The sequence below is a fragment of the Sinohyriopsis cumingii genome, chromosome 16 (genome assembly GCF_028554795.1).
Source record: "Sinohyriopsis cumingii isolate HCF-2022 chromosome 16, ASM2855479v2, whole genome shotgun sequence".
In the NCBI taxonomy this organism is placed as follows: domain Eukaryota; kingdom Metazoa; phylum Mollusca; class Bivalvia; order Unionida; family Unionidae; genus Sinohyriopsis; species Sinohyriopsis cumingii.
Window position 1 is genome coordinate 82,402,626 of NC_142976.1, and position 20,462 is coordinate 82,423,087.

The 20,462-nt window shown below is 33.3% G+C and overlaps 1 protein-coding gene across 2 annotated transcripts in view; it reads left to right on the plus strand.

Annotated features, from left to right (window-relative positions):
- LOC149780902 (putative ATP-dependent RNA helicase DHX35) overlaps positions 1–20,462 on the plus strand; it is a 460,487-nt gene that overhangs the window by 108,201 nt on the left and 331,824 nt on the right. For both annotated transcript variants that reach the window (XM_089937996.1, XM_089937997.1), the window contains one exon: positions 715–844. In XM_089937996.1, the coding sequence (XP_089794122.1) occupies positions 715–844 (130 nt within the window). The remainder of the gene's footprint in view (positions 1–714; positions 845–20,462) is intronic.

Sequence of the window (20,462 nt, forward strand, 5' to 3'; positions counted from 1 at the left end):
TTCTAAAAAGGACCCTTACCTAATGGAAAATAACATTCTAGAATGATCCTGATGTTTACAAAATAGTCAAATGCACTAAGGAAATTCCAAAACCTAGACCTAGACCCAAATAAACATATTTACTTATATTAATAATAATTCTGATTTTAAACCCATGCACATAGAGAATAATTTAACTATGTATTGGTTGTTTACACAGAATAAAAATAAATCAGGTCAAGCAGTAATGAACTCAGTTTTGAACAAGTTTAACTCACAATGTTACATTACAATAGCATGTAATGAAATAAAGAAAAACTACAAAAATCCTAACAGACAAACATAAATTAAATATACATAACTATATGATCACACAGAAAGTCTGCTATTTGTTCAGTTCATGGTTTTAAGTGAACAGCAGGGACCACGGCATGATGTCACTTAGGTTTGTGCTGTTCATAATCAGGTGTCTGTTTTATTTCGACAAAAACGGTACTGTATATACATGCTTATAAGGTGAGTAAAACTGCAAACAGCAAAGATCATTATCTGCTGTAGCATGATCAATTTTTGATTGATTACTCCCAACAAACTGCACAGACCCAGAACTGTTGGTGCATTATGCAATGGCAGACCTGGGTTTATGGAGTGTGCAGTTGGACTTATCTTATAAGTGAGTATATATGGTACACAAATAAATCATAATGCTCTAAGCATGTGGAGTTCACATTTCAGTATGGCCAGAATTCAAAATGGTGCCATGAAAACTTCCTAAACTACAAGGGTTTGAAACGGGCCGCAGAAATCAGGGAGCAGCTGACCCGTTTACTGAAGAAGTTCAAGATACCAGTTGTCTCATGTGAAGGTAGGTCTACATAAGGAACATTGCTTTTAAAATTCTACAGTGCAGCAAGAAGGAACTTTATGTGCATTTCTGTGAACATGAATTTATATTTAATTTAATTTTTACTTGATCTGATTGTTTAGAACCATAGTTACTTGGCAACAGTTAAAAGTAAAAGATGGACCTTGCTTCAGTTCTGTTGATTCTTATTTGGGAACTTCATGCAATTGCAATCTGCCACTCCATTTAGAAATGGTGAAAAGATTTATGTAGGTTTGTATGCATGAAAGAATGCTGGAAGACAGGGTTTTCCAACCACCTTGTTATAAAAGCATGCTAGAAGATGGGGTTTTCCAACCACCTTGTTATAAAATTATGATGGAAGACAGGGTTTTGCAACCACCTTGTTATAAAAGCGTGCTGGAAGATGGGGTTTTCAAACAGCCTTTTTATAAAATTCTGCTGGAAGACAGGGTTTTGAAACCATCTTGTTATAAAAGCAAGCTGGAAGATGGGGTTTTCCGACTGCCAAGTTAGACCTGTGTAGATCTAGTATTGAATGGTGTGTCTCAGCTGCAAGAGAATGCTGACCAGGATTGCATACAGTTTCCGTTTCAATAAGATATACTACTTTAAAAACTAAGACATTGTGTATTTGAAGAACAAAATTGAAGATCCAATAAATGGTTTCTAAAGCAGAGTGGGGTAAATAGGTACTGGTGTAATTATATATATATATATATATATATATATATATATATATATATATATATATATATATATATATATATTTGTTTGTCTGCTTTAGTAGAGATGAAGAGCAATCATCATGTCCATTCATTGCTCCAGCCTTCCATCCAGCACACATTAGCACAACCAGTACTGAACTTCTTAGCTCTATCGGTCATGTCAGCATGGTTTTTTTTTTTCAACCAAGTTAAATAGACCATTTCATTTTATGTGCATCTCTCTCTCTCTCTTTGTGTATGTGTGTGTAGGGCAGTTTGTGTCTACACAGACACTCAAACACACACACACATTGCCCTTTACATTTTGCAGCTTGAAGCAGTGTATAACACAATCTTATAATTACAACTTGAGCCACAGTTACTTTGATGGATTGCCATGTAAGTTGTTAAATATTGTAGATATAAGTTGTGCATTGCAATAAAATTAAGCTGGCACTGAATGCAGTGTATAACAGGATCTTTTTAACACAATTTGCTTCCATTTTTTTTATTACTGTGAGACTTGGAAAATGTTATAGTCATCATCAGAAGATGCACATGTAGAGGAGGCTTAGTGATTTTTGTCAGAATTACTGCTTTTTTGACTTAAATCTGGATGTAGTGTATAACAGAATTTTGTGAATGCAGGAACTCTTGTTTTTAGTAGATTGTTGAGAAACTTATATAGTTACATGTTTAGGCTCTTTAAAACAGTAACAAGAAAAGAGTGAAGACAAACAAGCTTTGTAAAACTTAACAAATAATTTATTTTCCTAGAAAAACAAGGTAAAAATGGAGAATAAACTTACGGTTTTAAGAATCAAATCCAAGAATAATCAAGAATTATAAATTAGTCCTAGTAATAAAATTTTGTAATGAATTTGAGTTTTGTCCCAACAAAAATCCAGAATGGAAGGCAATGACATATACTGTAGTCAGTATAGCACTGATGTGTCAACAGTTCTTTCTTGATCCACAAACAATAATATTACGGTGTTTGAATTCCAAATATAATTTCAATAAATGTCGTTGTCCAAGAATTCTGTATGAGCACTTAAATATTCTCCAGGGAAAAGAATTAATCTAAAATGTAACTCAAACTGGTCACAACAGAAAAAAAACCTACCTTGATATCTAAGTGTTGGAAAGATTATTTCTCCAAACATCAGTATTAAACCTAGCTACTGCACAAAACAGATGCCCATATGAGGGTCACATAATCACTTTTCAGAACAAGGTAGAAGCTTTACATCACATACTCCCAGGACAGCCTCGATGTCACTCTTTAAATCACACATTAAGAATAAATTTTAAAAAAGGAGTTGTTTACTCAACTGTTACTAATTTTGAATTGAGGTCAGGAACTAGGTCAGCATAAAGAAACAAAGTTCTATTATTAGGTGTTTACGAAAAAACAGGTCAAACTAATTTCTGGGAAATGTCAAATTCCAGTAAACAAAATTACATTACTATAACATGTAATGGAATAATAAAATTTTTTTGTTAAAACTAACAGACAAGTAATTAAATTAAATCTTATATAAATTAAATCGAATATACATAACAATATTGACCAGTCATCATACTGGCAATTTTATCAGAAGACATTCACTTTTTAGTTGACTGTATATTTATCTCTTGTGGGATGGGGTGGGTTCATAAGACAACGCTTGATCTGTTAGTAGACTTGTTTGTGCACAACTTTTTCTCGTTTCACTTCATTTCCACTGAAGTGTTTAGAAGGGATGCAACACATGTAAACACTAATATTAAAATATTTTTGGAGTTATCTCCCCTTAACTTCATTCTGGTGGCTTCTACAGTTACATATTTTGCATTCGGTTAGGATTTTAAAGAAATGGAATTTCACCTGCTTTCCTCACTGGCTATACTGGCTATTTAAAAAAGACCTTGTGTGTCTTAGGTATAATTCAAAGAACCTTTAATTCCCTTTATTTTGGTTTATGATTGATGGGTGTACTATGGGTTATAGAGTGTACAGCTTAGCCTTACTTCAGATGTGCACCTTTCAAAAAAGTGCTAGCTCTACTTGGTCATTTTCACTTTCTGAACTGCAGAGGTAAATTGTATAAAAAAGAGCCGATAACTTTTGTTTACATTTTATATATTTGGTAATTTATTCATTGCACTTTGAGAAGCTTGTATTGTCTAGTCTGGCAAAATTCATTTTCCCATTTTAATAGCTGCTATGTATAGTGTACTTTAGACTAATTCAGGCTGATGTTTTAACACAAGGGAGCAGTCATTTTAGTTAGCAGTGTGCTTAAATCATGTAAAATTTCCAAAAGTACAATATCCAAAAGAAATATCATCCACATTACATTAATGTAGCATAGAGGTATGCCAACATTCTCTCCATTGTGCATGTTTTAAATGCAAACTACTTCACCTTACATACATCACTCTCTCAGAAGTACATATTAACTGGTAAGCGCCCCCATAAAGAGAATATAGATATTATTATTGTATGATTTAATTATGTTTATATGGCTGAAACATTTAAGTCGCAAGCATCAAAACAATTCTTTTGAATAATTCTCCTGCCTTTCCCCCCACCGAACAGTATTTATGAGTGTCAGAGTCTCTAACAAGTCCAGCCCCCCTCATGATAAAAAGTGAGCTATTGTAAGAATGCACATTACATTTTGTAAACATAGCAACAAATGTTATGCTGAATGACAGGAACATGAAACTAGCTGGAATTATTTCTGAGATATCAACAATGAATTTTACAATTTGAAAGAGAGGAAGCTCATCAGGTTCATATAGGTCAAAGGTCAGAGTGCAAAATATTTGCCTATTGTTTAATATGGAAGAAGCGAATTCACTTTCTCATTGATTTTTTTTAATTTCATTGCAAATAAATGAAAAGAAACATTTTCACCATATATTTCTTTTACTTATTGCAACAGTTTTAAATTTAAGTTGACTCTGTTCCTATATTCTAAGACTTCTAATTTCCCCATATTTAAGGTCACTACTCACACAAACATGCCTCATGGCAAATTATGTAAGCAAGAGCAAAATGAGCATACTTAGCTTATTTTCATGCTTAACATCAATATGAATGTTCCATTTTATTCAGAACATCATATGTAATTATATGAAGAAAAAAATTGCAAACATTTTTATATTTGCTTTAAGGTGGCACTCAACAGTTTCATATTTTGCATAGGGTTAGGATTTTAAAGAAAAAGAATTTCTTTGGCTTTCCTCACTGGTTATACTGGCTATTTAAAAAAGACCTTGTATATCTTAGGTTTAATTCAAAGAACCTTTAATTCTCTTTATTTTGGTGTATGATTGATGGATGTACTATGGGTTATAGAGTATACAGCTTGGCCTTACTTCAGATGTGCACCTTTCAAAAAAGTGCTAGCTCTACTTGGTCATTTTCACTTTCTGAACTTCAGAGGTAAATTGTATAAAAAATAGCCGATAACTTTTTTTTATATTTTATATATTTGGTAATTTATTTAATGCACTTTGAGAAGCTTGTATTGTCTAGTCTGGCAAAATTCATTTTCCCATTTGAATAGCTGCTATGTATAGTGTACTTTAGACTAATTCAGGCTGATTTTTTAACACAAGATGCAGTCATTTTAGTTAGCAGTGTGCTTAAATCATGTAAAATTTCCAAAAGTACAATATCCAAAGAAATATCCAAATTACATTAATGTAGCATAGAGGTATGCCAATATTCTCTCCATTGTGCATGTTTTAAATGCGAACTACTTCACCTTACATACATCACTCTCTCAAAAGTACATATTAACTGGTGAGCGCCCCCATAAAGAGAATATAGATATTATTATTGTATGATTTAATTATGTTTATATGGCTGAAATATTTAAGTCGCAAGCATCAAAACAATTCTTTTGAATAATTCTCTTGCCTTTCCCCCCACTGAACAGTATTTATGAGTGTCAGAGTCTCTAACAAGTCCAGCCCCCCCACCCATGATAAAAAGTGAGCTATTGTAAGAATGCACATTACATTTTGTAAACATAGCAACTAATGTTATGCTGAATGACAGGAACATGAAACTAGCTGGAATTATTTCTGAGATATCAACAATGAATTTTACAATTTGAAAAGGGAGGTAACTCATCAGGTTCATAAAGGTCAAAGGTCAAAGTGTAAAATATTTGCTTATTGTTTAATATGGAAGAAGCGAATTCACTTTCTCATTTGTTTTTGTTAATTTCATTGCAAATAATTTTAATTTCATTGCAAGTACATATTAACTGGTGAGCGCCTCCTTTGATACTCGACTCCAGAAAAATCACATAGATTCCTATAGGGGCAGGGGCAAGTTTTTATGTGCAAATTTAATGCCTCAATCAGCGACCTAGTATAAAAAATCATAAAAAATCAAATACACAAGTGAGGTCAGAAAGGTCCTTATTTTTAGATACCTATATTAAAACAAAGCACAAGAATATTATCCACTTGACCAGAGAAGTCAATGGCAGTTCATAACAGAAGAAGTTTATGCAACCCAACCCCTATTTTGTACATGCATTTTTCACATCCGACGGCCATTTTTGACAGCATGTGGTGCTCACAGTGCAAACACAAGCCCTTTCCCTGGATGAAAATTTTGAAAAACATTGTCTACTAAATAGCTTGATGGAATTCAGAATAGTTGTCATTCAAGCTGTTTTTGAGATATTCTACTTGCCTTGAACCCACGTGTCTACTGCTATGGGAGGCTAGCTCTTCTTCCTAGCCGACTATTGGTATTTTGCTATCAACATACTGCAGAGCAACTATGCAAGGTGTACATGCCTGACATCAGTTTCAAGAACAACACAAGCCCGAAACACCTATTTCACAAATATATCCATATCTATAATTAGTAAACAATAATAGCTGAAAAAGTCACACCTTAGCCTTAAGTTAAGAAATTTGCTAGGGGCCAATTTACGAAACTGGACCCTGCCACCTATTCACAAACACAATTACTGGATCTAATTATACTGTTTTTGTGGGCTTTATTTTCAATTTCCCCCAAAGATTATTTTAATTCCTTTAATTTGCTTGATATAATGAGACATTTCTGATAATAAACACATTAGCTTTGGGGATTAAAAGACTTTTAAACCTGTCTTTTCATCATAGTGAGAATTCTTATAGTCTGTAAAATAAATATCTTTTTTGTTTAATTATTTTTCTCATTGTAAAGGATGAAGGAACAATTACCAATACATTGATATAGTTTTTTAGGGCCCTGCTTTGAGATGTTTCTTCTGGATTTCTGAAGTAATCCATCCATCTGTAATTTTTTTCTGTCTATCCATTTATTCACATGTCTTTGAATCAAAATAGCTATAGAATCCGGAAACATAACTGGATGCAATTTGGCAGGTAAGTTGCTTATTACTTGTAGATGTTCCTTTTATAGGTTGTATCTTCTCTTGTCCCATTTTAATGGATTTGTTGTAATATTACATCACAACAGGAGACCTTTGCTATCATTTTAACCTATGAAACATCTAGCATATTTGTTGTGTACATGGTTTCATTAAGCCAGGATGTGCATTTTATGTTTTGTTTTGTCAAGTCCATTTTGGATAGAGTTATGGCCCTTGACAATTCAGATTTTAACATGGGATATCGCTTTTAAGCATAATTGCTCTGCAACCCATGCATCTAATTGGATGCCATAATGTAGATTTAAAAATTTTGTCTTTTCCTGTTCAGTTTTGATGAAGTTATTGCCCTTTTGCCGTAAGTATTAATCTCCACTACATCTGAAGCTTAGGAATCATTTAACATGTTCTGATACAGTTTTGATGTGTACAGGGGTTATAGCAACTGATTACTGTACTCCTGACTTTGTGTTCCTTAGCATAACTTTGCATGGCTTTGTTGTTTTTCATATTTATAGTGATGAAACCTGAACGAGTTCAGTTTTAAGCATTTCACATTTTGATTTATAGAGTTCTGGCACCTGATTGCCCATCCTGCTGACTTTTCACTTTTGAAAAAATAAGATTACTAAACTTTGTTGCATTTCAGCGATAATTTTGATATAGTTATATTGTAATGAGACCATGAATGAGTTCAGTTTCAAGTGTTCCACATAATTTGATGAGTTATGGACCTTTATTGCCCATTCTCCTAACTTTACTTCCAGCAGCATAACTTTACTAAGTAATATTGTATTGTGGTCTAGGTTTGATTGCACTTTTATATTGATGAGACCATGAATGAATGGGACTTCCAGAAAACCATGTCATTATTTACATGAGTTATGGCCCCTGATGATCCATCTCCAGAGTTTGAGTTCCATTAAAGTTCTTTCATTTAGGTCCTGCCAAGCAGGTATTACAGAGCAGAACCTTGCAGTGCACACATAGCTACTGCCCTCATTTTTTCCTTCATAGTTGTCACTAGTAAAAACATGAAATAGAAAATAAATTTTTGTTTTTGCATGGAATGCTGTTTTAGTGAAAATATGTAAACCTGAAAAATCTGGACATTGTTTAGATAATCAGGGTCTAATATTTCTGCTCATAATGAAAATAATATTGATTTTATTTCTGTAGTTGATGATGAATGTGTCATGTGAAGAAAAATGAGAGTTGGATGTAGGAGGACCAAGTCTAATATTCAGATATACAGGAAAATCTATTTGATAATTTCCCATGACTAATCAAATCATGTATAAACATAATGTCTTTTCAACAATGGTACTGAGGTGCAGGTAAATACAAATCCAATACTTTTTGTTTTCTATTGACAGTTATTGATATCTCATGTCTTTCTGGAAAATAATCTTCATAGACATTTGTCTAGGAAATTTGCTGACATCTTTCCACTTGTGCCATTAATCAAGCATCATTATTTTATGTTGCTGAAAGTGAGTTACATTTGCATTGCTTTATTGGCAGCAAGCATGTCAATGATTATAGATGTTAGTGTTTTGTCAACTAAACAGACTAAAAATGGAAAAGATATCAGGAAAATGGGCAGATTTAATAAAGCTAACATAATTCATGTAATTTCTGGTAGCCTTTACTTTTTCATACACAGTAGTTCCTAGAGTTGGGCACCATAAATAAAATTTGTACTGTGGTACACTGGTATTTCCGAACATACCATGATATGTACCATGATATGTTGCGATTGTATTAGAGACCAAGAGTTAATTTTCTGGGACTGAGGCTTGGCTTTTTTGTGAAAAAAATTATGGCTCTCAAATAGTTGGAAAAAGCCATCTTGCTCTGATTTATTGCAAAAAGACACCACTTTATAGCCATTTTATTATTTAAAGAAAAAAAAAAAACTTGAGATTAAACATAATGAAATATCTTGCTCAAGAGACAATCACTGTCTCTCTCCTTTTGCATGGTTGGTACCTTAAAGTAGATGAAGTTGCTTTGTGTTTGCTAATTGATGTACAAGTTGTTACTGTAACCAAGACTGGATGAATCAGTTTATGCTATAGCTGACATGCTTTAAAAGACATTGTGCTGACATTAGAGAGACAGTTTACTTGCTACACTGTTCTTACAATAGGCAGGGAAATAATGAGTTGGATGCCAGCATCAGGAATGATATTTGTCAAAAAGGGCAATTAAACATAAAACACGCAGACTTGATGAGAAACTATATGATGGACTAGAGAAATTGCCTTAAATTCAAAATAGATAAAACAACTGCTGTCCTGAAAATCTTACATTGATGCATGGTCTTGCAAAGGAATACATGTACTTAACACATTAACATGACTAGTATATAAATATAAAAAAAAAACAACTTGTAGGTTCCTAATCTATTGGATTTGGACAGAATCTCTTTCAGAACATTCCATTTGGTTCCCATGTTGGCATACATGATGTGTCAAGCATGTGATTAATAGTTTGTAAATAAAACTTTATTTGTAATATTCTAAAATAATTTGTGACAAATACACAACCGTTTTGTAAAAAAGGTAATTTTTAAAATTATTTTGTGATAAAGAATGAAAACAGACATTTAATATTATTAAATTCATTGCAAGATTACTCTGGAATTTCTGTATATTCCTAATGGACGGAAAGTACTGAAGAACCTGTACAGTGAAGAAGTACCATATATACCACCAGAAAAAATGCTGCAGTAAACATGAATACCAGTATTACTGTACATCTTTAGTAGTTCCATATAAGTCATAATTTCTTTATATACTAAAATTGATCATATATGGACAAAATTTGTTTTATTATTGAAAAATTCAGCATTTTTGTGGTTGAAGTGTAAAATCAGAAGATCAACATGTGTGAGAATTTATATAAACAACATTGTTATAAAAAGTCTATAAAGTATATAAGCAACAACATTGTAGTATTTAAAATGTATAAGCAGCATGCTATGAAAAGTCATAAAAGTATATAATCAACAACATTTTTATAAAAAGTCTATAAAGTATATAATCAACATCATTGTTATAAAAAGTCTATAAAGTGTATAAGCAACAACATTGTTATATAAAAAGTCTATAAAGTATATAAGCAACAACATTGTTATAAAAAGTCTATAAAGTATATAAGCAACAACATTGTTATAAAAAGTCTATAAAGTGTATAAGTAACAACATTGTTATACAAAAAGTCTATAAAGTGTATAAGCAACAACATTGTTAAACAGAAAGTCTATAAAGTATATAAGCAACACCATTGTTATAAAAAGTCTATAAAGTGAATAAGCAAAACATTGTTATAAAAGTATTTAATGTGTATAAGCAACAACATTGTTATACAGAAAGTCTATAAAGTGTATAAGCAACAACATTGCTATACAAAAAGTCTATAAAGTATGTAAGCAACACCATTATAAAAAGTCTATAAAGTTTATAAGCAACAACATTGTTATACAAAAAGTCTATAAAGTGTATAAGCAACAACATTCTTATAAAAAGTCTATAAAGTATATAAGCAACAACATTGCTATACAAAAAGTCTATAAAGTATGTAAGCAACACCATTGTTATAAAAAGTCTATAAAGTATATAATCAACAACATTGTTATAAAGTATTTAAAGTGTATAAGCAACAACATTGCTATAAAAAGTCATAAAAGTATATAATCAACACCATTGTTATAAAAAGTCTATAAAGTGTATAAGCAAAAACTTTGTTATAAAAAGTGTAAAGTATATAAGCAACACCATTGTTATAAAAAGTCTGTAATGTGTATAAGCAACAACATTGTTATAAAAAGTGTAAAGTATACAAGCAACACCATTGTTATAAAAAGTCTATAAAGTATATAATCAACAACATTGTTATAAAAGTATTTAAAATGTATAAGCAGCATGCTATGAAAAGTCATAAAAGTATATAATCAACAACATTTTTATAAAAAGTCTAAAGTATATAATCAACACCATTGTTATAAAAAGTCTATAAAGTGTATAAGCAACAACATTGTTATACAAAAAGTCTATAAAGTATCTAAGCAACAACATTGTTATAAAAAGTCTATAAAGTGTATAAGCAACAACATTGTTATACAAAAAGTCTATAAAGTGTATAAGCAACAACATTGTTATACAAAAAGTCTATAAAGTGTATAAGCAACAACATTGTTATACAAAAAGTCTATAAAGTGTATAAGCAACAACATTGTTATACAAAAAGTCTATAAAGTATATAAGCAACAACACTGTTAGAAAAAGTCTAAAGTATATATAATCAACATTGTTATAAAAAGTCTATAAAGTGTATAATCAACAACATTGTTATACAAAAAGTCTATAAAGTGTATAAGCAACAACATTGTTATAAAGTCTATAAAGTGTATAAGCAACAACATTGTTATACAAAAAGTCTATAAAGTATATAAGCAACAACATTGTTAGAAAAAGTCTAAAGTATATATAATCAACATTGTTATAAAAAGTCTATAAAGTGTATAATCAACAACATTGTTATACAAAAAGTCTATAAAGTGTATAATCAACAACATTGTTATACAAAAAGTCTATAAAGTGTATAATCAACAACATTGTTATACAAAAAGTCTATAAAGTATATAAGCAACAACATTGTTAGAAAAAGTCTAAAGTATATATAATCAACATTGTTATAAAAAGTCTATAAAGTGTATAATCAACAACATTGTTATCAAAAGTATATTAAGTATGTAAGCAACAACATTGTTAAAAAATTGCGTAAGTTAAAATGATGTTTACTGAAAATCTGTTCTGTACTTAGCTTTTTTTTTTATTGCAAACCATTTATGAATATTTATAATTACAGTTTCTCTCATTGTGTAAAAAAGGTATTTTCTGTTGTCAATAAGATGTACATTAAAGTGAAATTACTACAAGACCTTTGGCCATTTTGTACATCTAAATTCTTAAGGTATTGATGTTTCAAATCATATTAAAATCATTTATACCAGTGTCCTTCATGCCATTAAATTTAGATGAAGCCTTGACAGATATTTACAGCATTTCATGTATTTCCGTTTAGCTAGTGCTTATTCAGATCATAATGAAACCATCATGGTGATCACATACAAGTCAGTGTCTATTTTTCATCTTGTTTTGTCACAACGTTGTGATGATTCTGTAGACACAAATATTGTGGTGTAGAAATCAAAGCCCCTTATAAATGAAAATAATTAAGGAAATAATCAGGATTTAATGAACTAGCTTGCATGTTCCATTTGATGTCATTTTGAGTATGGAAAGCTAGCATGAATTCATCCTCACAATAGTTCACAGTTGCAATAACAAGATTCTAGCTTTAAATACCACAGTCTTTCTTAAAAGTTAAATAATTTGTCTATAGAGAGCCTCCACATTCCTATCCCAGCCCTTTCTACCAGAGCTGATTCTTATGGCAGTTGACACTTTTACTAATGAACACATTTATTTTGAATTAGTTTTTTTTTGAACATGTGCTGCATGTTGTATATTTTCAGTCTCTGTTTTATTTGATGATGGTATTATGTATGTCATGTTTTACTCTTGTAAATTTCATAAACATCCATGTGAACCTCCCAGACAGGAGTGTTATCCTTCTGAGATGATAGATGTCTCCTATCCCCTCAGCCATTCACTGAAATCTCTGATGTACACAAAATTATTTAAACTTTTTTATTTTTCCATTTTTTTTCACATCTTTCATCCATCCATTGTGGTATATTTACAGTAATACTGTTTTGTGATCATGTGACTGAATTGGCTTAAGGAGGACAAATGTGATTTATTTGCTAATTTCAAGCAGCATAAGAGTTAACATCCCTTTGATTATGTCAGCAAGGTCAGTTGGCTTCAGTGTTTGAACTTTGTACTCCTGGATTGTTCTATTTGTGATTAAAAGCAGTTCCAAAAGGATTAAAGATGTTAATGGACCATAACTGCATTATAAAGAGCTCAAAAGGCATAAAATGGGGTTGGTTTGGCTTCAGTTTTAAAATTTGTTGAGATGTCTAAGCATATGCTTAAATTACAAAATCTAAGGAACCACAATGACACAAAATTCAGTGATGGATGGAAATGGGAATTTCAGTGATTGGAATCAAGTTCAAAAGTAAAACTGATTTTAAAATATGCTTCTACTGAAAGAATGACATTACATGGCAGCATATTAAAGCATATTAAATGTTCCAACAAGTACAGTATCACTGAAATCTTTTTTTGCAGAATCTGCATCCAATGTGGACAAATATATATGTACTAAGATATTGTTTGTCATCTTTATAGCCAAACATAATCTTTCATTATGGTAGCAATGCCCTGAGTGTCAGAATGGTCTAAAGTGCCCTCCGTTATGGATCACTGTCATCTCACCTCTGCCTGCGTGGGTTTTAGTCTCAGATTCAGCCAATGTCGGTATGTGAGAAAGCTTGCCAGTAGCTTCTCGTGGGTCGGTGGTTCTTTCCGAGTTTTCCCGGTTTCTTCCTCCACCATTAATACTCGCTGCCATGTATAGCCTATCGTGTGCTGAAAAATGGCGTTAAACACAACAACAACAACATTATGGCGGCAGATTATTTTCAGAGCAAGTCAAAATAACACAAACAAAATGACAAAAACAAACAAAAACTACTGACATATTGACCCAAGCTTTATGGTCTGCAATGGGATAAAATGTCAAAGACATGTGCCACAATGAAAAATTTGCGATTATCATTGAAAATTCTCCCTTATTCAAAGCCAAAATTCCTGACCAGATTTTGCAGATCTCTTGATTTGTCCTTGACAGACTTGTTTGTTCTGTCACTTGTCTGCATAACAGACCATTGAGACCTTTGTACTCCAGGGTCCACAACTGGGTGAAGTATTGGAGTCAGGCAAATTATTTGCCTAATTGCCTGTCGTTTTGCCTTAATGTGCAGTAGATAACTTCACCTGGTCCCCTCATTTTTGCCATTGGATACTTTTGTATTCAGGTTAAATTATGAACTCTTGTGTCTGTTTTTTTAAAAATGTTTAGTGGAAAATGTAATAAAGCCTAAATGTAGTATTTTTATGTATTTTATTGTATCTTAATGATTATTTTCATTTCAGTTAGCTAGATTCTCTTAAAATCATTCAAACATGAAGCTTGAAGAAGCGAGAGAAATTCCACACACATGAAGCCCAAGGAAATTGTTACTCTTTGGAGCATTATACTTGTAAAAAGTTGGATGAGGGGGATTATGCCTTGATATTTGTCACCGTATTTCATTTGTCCAGTGCAGGTGTTAATGCAATCCCTTTTTTAACACAAATCACCTGTATAACATAAGCATGTACCTATTATTGATTTTTCAATCAATCTTTTTCATGGCTAAAATCGTGTTTAAAGCGCTCACTGTTAAGATTACTGCCATCTCACCTCTGTCTGTGTGGGTTTGAGTCTGGGGCTTGGCTACCATGGGTATGTGAGAAAGCTTGCCAGTAGCTTCTCGTGAGTCTGGTGGTTCTTCCTGGGTTTTCCAGTGTTCTTCCAGTTTTACTGGCCGCCATGCAAAGCCAATCTTATGCTGAAAAATGGAGTTAAACCTCACAACGACAACAGCAATGTCATCATGGCTAAAATCATCTGGAAATACTCAGGTCAATTAATAGTTGGTATTTTAACAGGATTAAGATAATGAATAAACATAATAATAATAATGATAATAATAATAATAATAAATAGAACTAACATGAATATTCAATTCAGTGTGTCAGATATATTTTGATATATTCTGATTTGTCCCAATGTTACATAGAGGTGGTGCTGCTAAGTTGATGAATATTGTACATCAATGTCATTGTCCATTGGACTTTAATTTGGTTAATTCAGTTATTCCCTAAATTACATTATGTCTGCTTTTGTAGCCAACTCCATTATTAAGTTACCTGTCTAGGGCAATAAGCAACTTTTTTAGGATGTTCCAAAAACAGAACTTTCATCACAACAAAGCTATTATCGATATCAAATTACACATTCAACAAATTGTTTACTAGACAAACTGTCATTTTGCTAATGTGTTAGTGCTGAGATAAACTCAGTTAGAGTTATCTCAAACTTGAACAGTGTCCATAAGACATATGTACAACCCCATAAACACACTGCAAATTGGAGAATGATTGGTTCAATTTACAGCAGCAATTAGGCTCCAAGTCATAACTCTGTCAAAAGATTTTTTAAAACTTGTGACAAAATTATGATTCCATTACTGAATGGAAATGAAACTTGTGATGGGCAGTTGGGATAGGAAAGGAAACGGACATGTGTAACACTCCATCCATGTGGACGACAACTAAATCTGTGATTAGTATATTGATCAATTAAGAACATGGCAGGATAATGTTAGTTTTCATCTTAGTGATGGGAAATTATTAAATAGATTTACCTGTCATTTGATATCATTTCTACAAGTGCATGCTGGACAAATTCCTGTGAATTATGAGAATTAATGGTCAGTAATGATTTCATTGGAAAAGCAGTAACATCAATTCCACATGAAAATTTCTTTCAATACATATATGTTAAAGTCAGTTATGATGTTGGGCTACTGATTTGATGTCATTTAATATCTGCCCATCCATTACTATCTGTTTGTCTGGCCCATAACTTTGTAATAGTTTAAGAGATTTTCATCAAACATTGTCCATGGATATATCATTATCAGATGGTGTTTTGTGTATGATAATCATGCTTCATATCTTAAGATCAAGGTCATGGTGAGGTCAGATGTAATTGTGCGACTGGTTACCTTTTTTGGAATACGCTATTTGAATTACTGAATATATGATGTTAAAACTTTGCTCAGATAGGTACCATGACCAGATGACCGCTCTGGTGGCCTAGTGGTGAGAGCATCCACCTAGGAGGCAGGAGGTCGTGGGTTCGATCCCCAGCCGAGTCATGCCAAAGACTTAAAAAATTGGTACTAACACCTGCCTTATTTGACACTCAGCATTAAGAGGTTATTGTTTGGACTGGTCTGCCTGATGTCAGGATAATGTGACTGGGTGGGACATCATGCTACATGTCTGCGACATCATGGCCCATTGCTAGACATCATTATAAACTGTAACACTGCAGACATCGTAGCGATATGACTGAAAAATTGTTAAAGCTGTGTTGAAAATCCAAATCACACACACACGCACACACGCATGACCAGATGGTGTATTCAGTAACACTGCCACTTTCCTGGAATGTCAAGGTCATGTCAAGTTTTTGCCTAAATATATATCATTACTAAAAAATCTGTTATGTACCATATCTATATCCTGTACCTCAAGGTCAAGGTTATATCAAGGTTAAATATAGTGTTGTGTCCTGTAATATTGTCTGGAGTATAAATTTGAAGCACTGAAGAAAATTTAGTGAAGTTTAACCAGTTATATATCATGACTTGAGAATAGCTCAATGCCCACTGCCCCAGGGTCATGGTAATAGCATCAGAGAGGGCGAACAGACCAAAGATCGAAAAGCGTTGAAAAACTAAAAATAACCCCTCCTACGAACAAAAAAAATAAAAAGCGTCGACACGAATTAAACCAAAAGCATTGATACAAATTGAAGCAAAAATAAAATCTTCCAAAAGATTTCTCATTGGTGTTACTTTAACGTTGTTGTCTTTTTTTGGTTCGTAGGAGGGGTTATTTTACCATGTGGACACTTTATTGAGGTTGCGCCCTCTCTGCTGCTATTAATTAAAAAATTGTTATATTAAAATAATAATACATCCGGAATCTCATACTGCAAGAATAGCACGAGAACGATTAGAAGCAATTAAAAAATTTCTTCCTGTCAGAGATTCATTCAGAAAAAATCTACAAGCGCAGCAAGAAGCACAAGTTGAATACGAAGGGGACACTAAAAAACTGTTTAAACCTGTCACTGCAGCTACTAAGAAAGCTGCAGCGGCTGTTGAAAAAACTATATGGGGAGATATTGCAGAGGAAGATGAGAAGAGGAAAAAGGGTATTTTTCCAGTATTAGAACAAACTGCAATGCAGACTGAAAAAATAGCAAGAAGAACTAAGCAAACAAAGAAGATTCTATGAGATCTTCCAACTGATATAGCTGCGGCTCAACCTCCACCTGTTGGTGAAGAAATACTTGAGGATATTGGTAGACTTCGTACTAAGTAAGTAAAATGAAAGATCGTGTACCAGAAACAGAAACAGAACAAACCAGGGAAAGGGTTGATATAAACGATAAATTTACTGAAGAAAGTATTATTTTAATAAAGAAAATTAAAAATATAAGTAAATTAGCTGAGATTGCCGCATTGAGTTATGATAGTCGAAAAGAAGTTTTAAAAACCGAGTATGCCGATGATATTATAAGTCGTGAAAATTGGTACAAGTGGATATTTCATACACATTATAATGCTGAACAGGCTAGAAACAGTGATACTAGATATATTGCATTTATTAATGCAATAGATTTATTTTTTGATCAACAACAAAAACAACAACTTCCTTCACAACAACAAAAACAACAACCTCCTCCACAACAACAAAAACAAACTCCACCACCGCAGCAACAGAAAAAACAACCTCCACCACAACAACAACCTCCTCGACCGCAATCTCCAGAAGAAGAATTTTACAATGTACCGGGTGCTACTGGTAGTGGTCTGGGAAATAATTTTGTTTGTCCTGATAATATCATTAATGATGTGTCACGATTAGAAGTTCTCATAGGAAGAAAACGAGCTGGAAATAATTCACCAGAAATAATTAATGAAGCATCTGATATTTGTCGGCGATTATTTCAAGGTGGTATCATGGATATCGGAGTTTACCGAGAACTTATCGATGAACTTGTTGATGACTAATTGTTAGATAAATAACAAATAAAATAAGAGGATCATACATAATAATCATCGTAAACCCGTGCAGGTCAGAGCGGTAAACTCACGATAACCAATCTATAAAGCTACTTACGGAGATGGACTTGGTGATGTTATACAGGGATTATTCACAAGGATGGCTCCGAAAGTAGCACCCGTTGCAAAACAATTATCGATGAAAGCTATTGATATTGTTCGTGATAAAGTCCCTGGAGCAATTGTTAATGTTGCTGGTAGGGCGTTCTCGGCAATCAAAGAAAGACTAGCACGATTATTGCGACGAAAATCACAACCACCAGTAAAATTACCAAGTACTGAAATTATGCCTGCAGATGTCAGTAAAATAATAAATCAGGCTGCAAATCAAAAATTTGCAAAATTATCTGAAGAAGCAGAAAGAAATATAATATCAAATTTAATAGCAGGAAGCGGTCTTCGTCAATGATAATTTAGATCACCATTTGGAAAAATGGTAATTATAATAAAAATGTTCAAGCGCGAATCAGACACAGCATTTGATATTGAGGCACCTGTCCTTAAGTATGAATCAGTGTGTGATTATCAGTTTTATTCTTATGACGCAAGACAACCAAATCAGCGGGGGAGAATCGAATTACAGGTTCATGATACAAGTAGATATTTCTTACCCGCTGAGGCGTTTATTGAAGTAGAAGGTGAACTTGTAAAGGGGGATGATACGCCATATGGTGACAATTTGCGTGTTGGTTTTGTCAACAATGGGATTATGGCATTGTTTGATAGCGCCACATACATGATTGATGGAAAAAATATTGAATCAGTTCAGAAGGATGTTGATGTTGCTACAACAATAATTGGTCTAGCGAGATATTCTGACGACTTTACAAGATCAGCTGGTCCAACAGTGATGTTTGCTAAGGATATCACCGACAACGCCAACCATAATCAATATACCAAGTTATACACACCAAGGGCTACTGCAGTTGATAATCAGCAAGAAGCTGCCAACCCAGACCGTGAAGCTAGACCAGCTGCTGAATTTGAAATCATAAAAGATATTACCTCAACTTTCAACTTAGGGTTTGCAACACATCGATCAGCATTGTTAGGAAATAATAGAAATTTTTCATGTGTAATTCCATTATCTCACATCTTTGGATTTTGCAGAAATGTTAGAAAGGTCATCTTTGGAGCTAAACACACAGTTGTGCTTGTAAGAAAAGGTGATGATAATGATGCAATCTGGCGAGGTGCTGGTGCTGCTGATGCTGGTAAAGTAAATATAACGAAACTTTCACTGTGGATGCCAGTAATGACTCCATCAATTACTGAAGAACAAAAATTACTCTCTTTTATGGATTCAGGCGGTAAATCATTGTTATCATGGTTGACAGTAACCACAGATGCTATTCAAAGTTCTGTTAATGGTTTATTCACATGGCATGTAGCATCACAGCAAGGTGTTTCTGTGCCACGCATATTTTTATTGCACTGCAAGATAATGCTCGGACGAATAATCAAGTACGTTCACATATGATATTTGACAAACTTGGAGTTAATGAAGTTTCCTTGCGGATAAATGGACATCAAGAACCAGCTGAAGATATATTGTTAAATTTTGATCAAAATCACGTAGCGTGTGCATATCATCGTTTAATGTCATTCATGGGACGTGGTCAAAACGTCGATACTGGGCTGCAATTATCACAGATAGATTTTATAAAACTGTATCTGATTTATTACTTTTCGCTGGAACATCTTGATCTATCCAAGCAATCTGTCATTGATATACACTTTCGAGCTCGTGTTACTGAACCTCCTCCTGATATAGCTGGTCCACCTCTCATTCGCGGCACCTACAGAGCAATCGCGGTTATACTTAGCGATAAAGCCATGTTACTTGAAGGTGGTAGTGGTCGAATGAGGGTTGTTGATGCACCAGTGGAAAATCTTTAATTATTCAGAAAAATATATTTTATATAAAAATGTCGTATAGTCATGTTAATGTTACTCTGACTCCTGGTCAGGTCAAAAAGCTTCAATCAAAAACTGCCAGCAAATGTGGAACTAAAATATCACTAAAACGAGATCAGATTGGTGGTGGTCCAAACAAATTATCGTTGACAAATAATCAGATTAAACATTTCAATAAAGCCCTAGAATCAAAAACTGAGTTCAATTACATCTTTCTCCAAGCGCTATAAAAGATATGATTAAAATAGGTGGATTTTTCCCACTATTAGCTGCAATACCAGCACTACTTGCAGCAAAAGCTGCTGCGTTACCTGCGATAGCCGCAGCTGCTGCACCGGCATTAGCAAAAGCTGCTGCGTTAGGTGCTGCTGGTGCGGCGGGTAAAAAGGTTTTCGAAAAAATTACTGGTGGACGATATAGCAAAAAAAAGGGATGCGGTCTAAGATTACCTGGACCTCGCTGGGGAAGAGGTCTGAGGCTTCCACTTTAGACGTTCCAGCATCAAATTTTGATTTACTTGATGTTGCTAAAAAATTAAAAATAAAAAACTTTAGAGGTGCTTTTATGCGAGATCAATTACCAAAACAACCAAACAAACTCGAAACAGGTATTATTAATCTAGACTCGAATTCAGGACCCGGTACTCACTG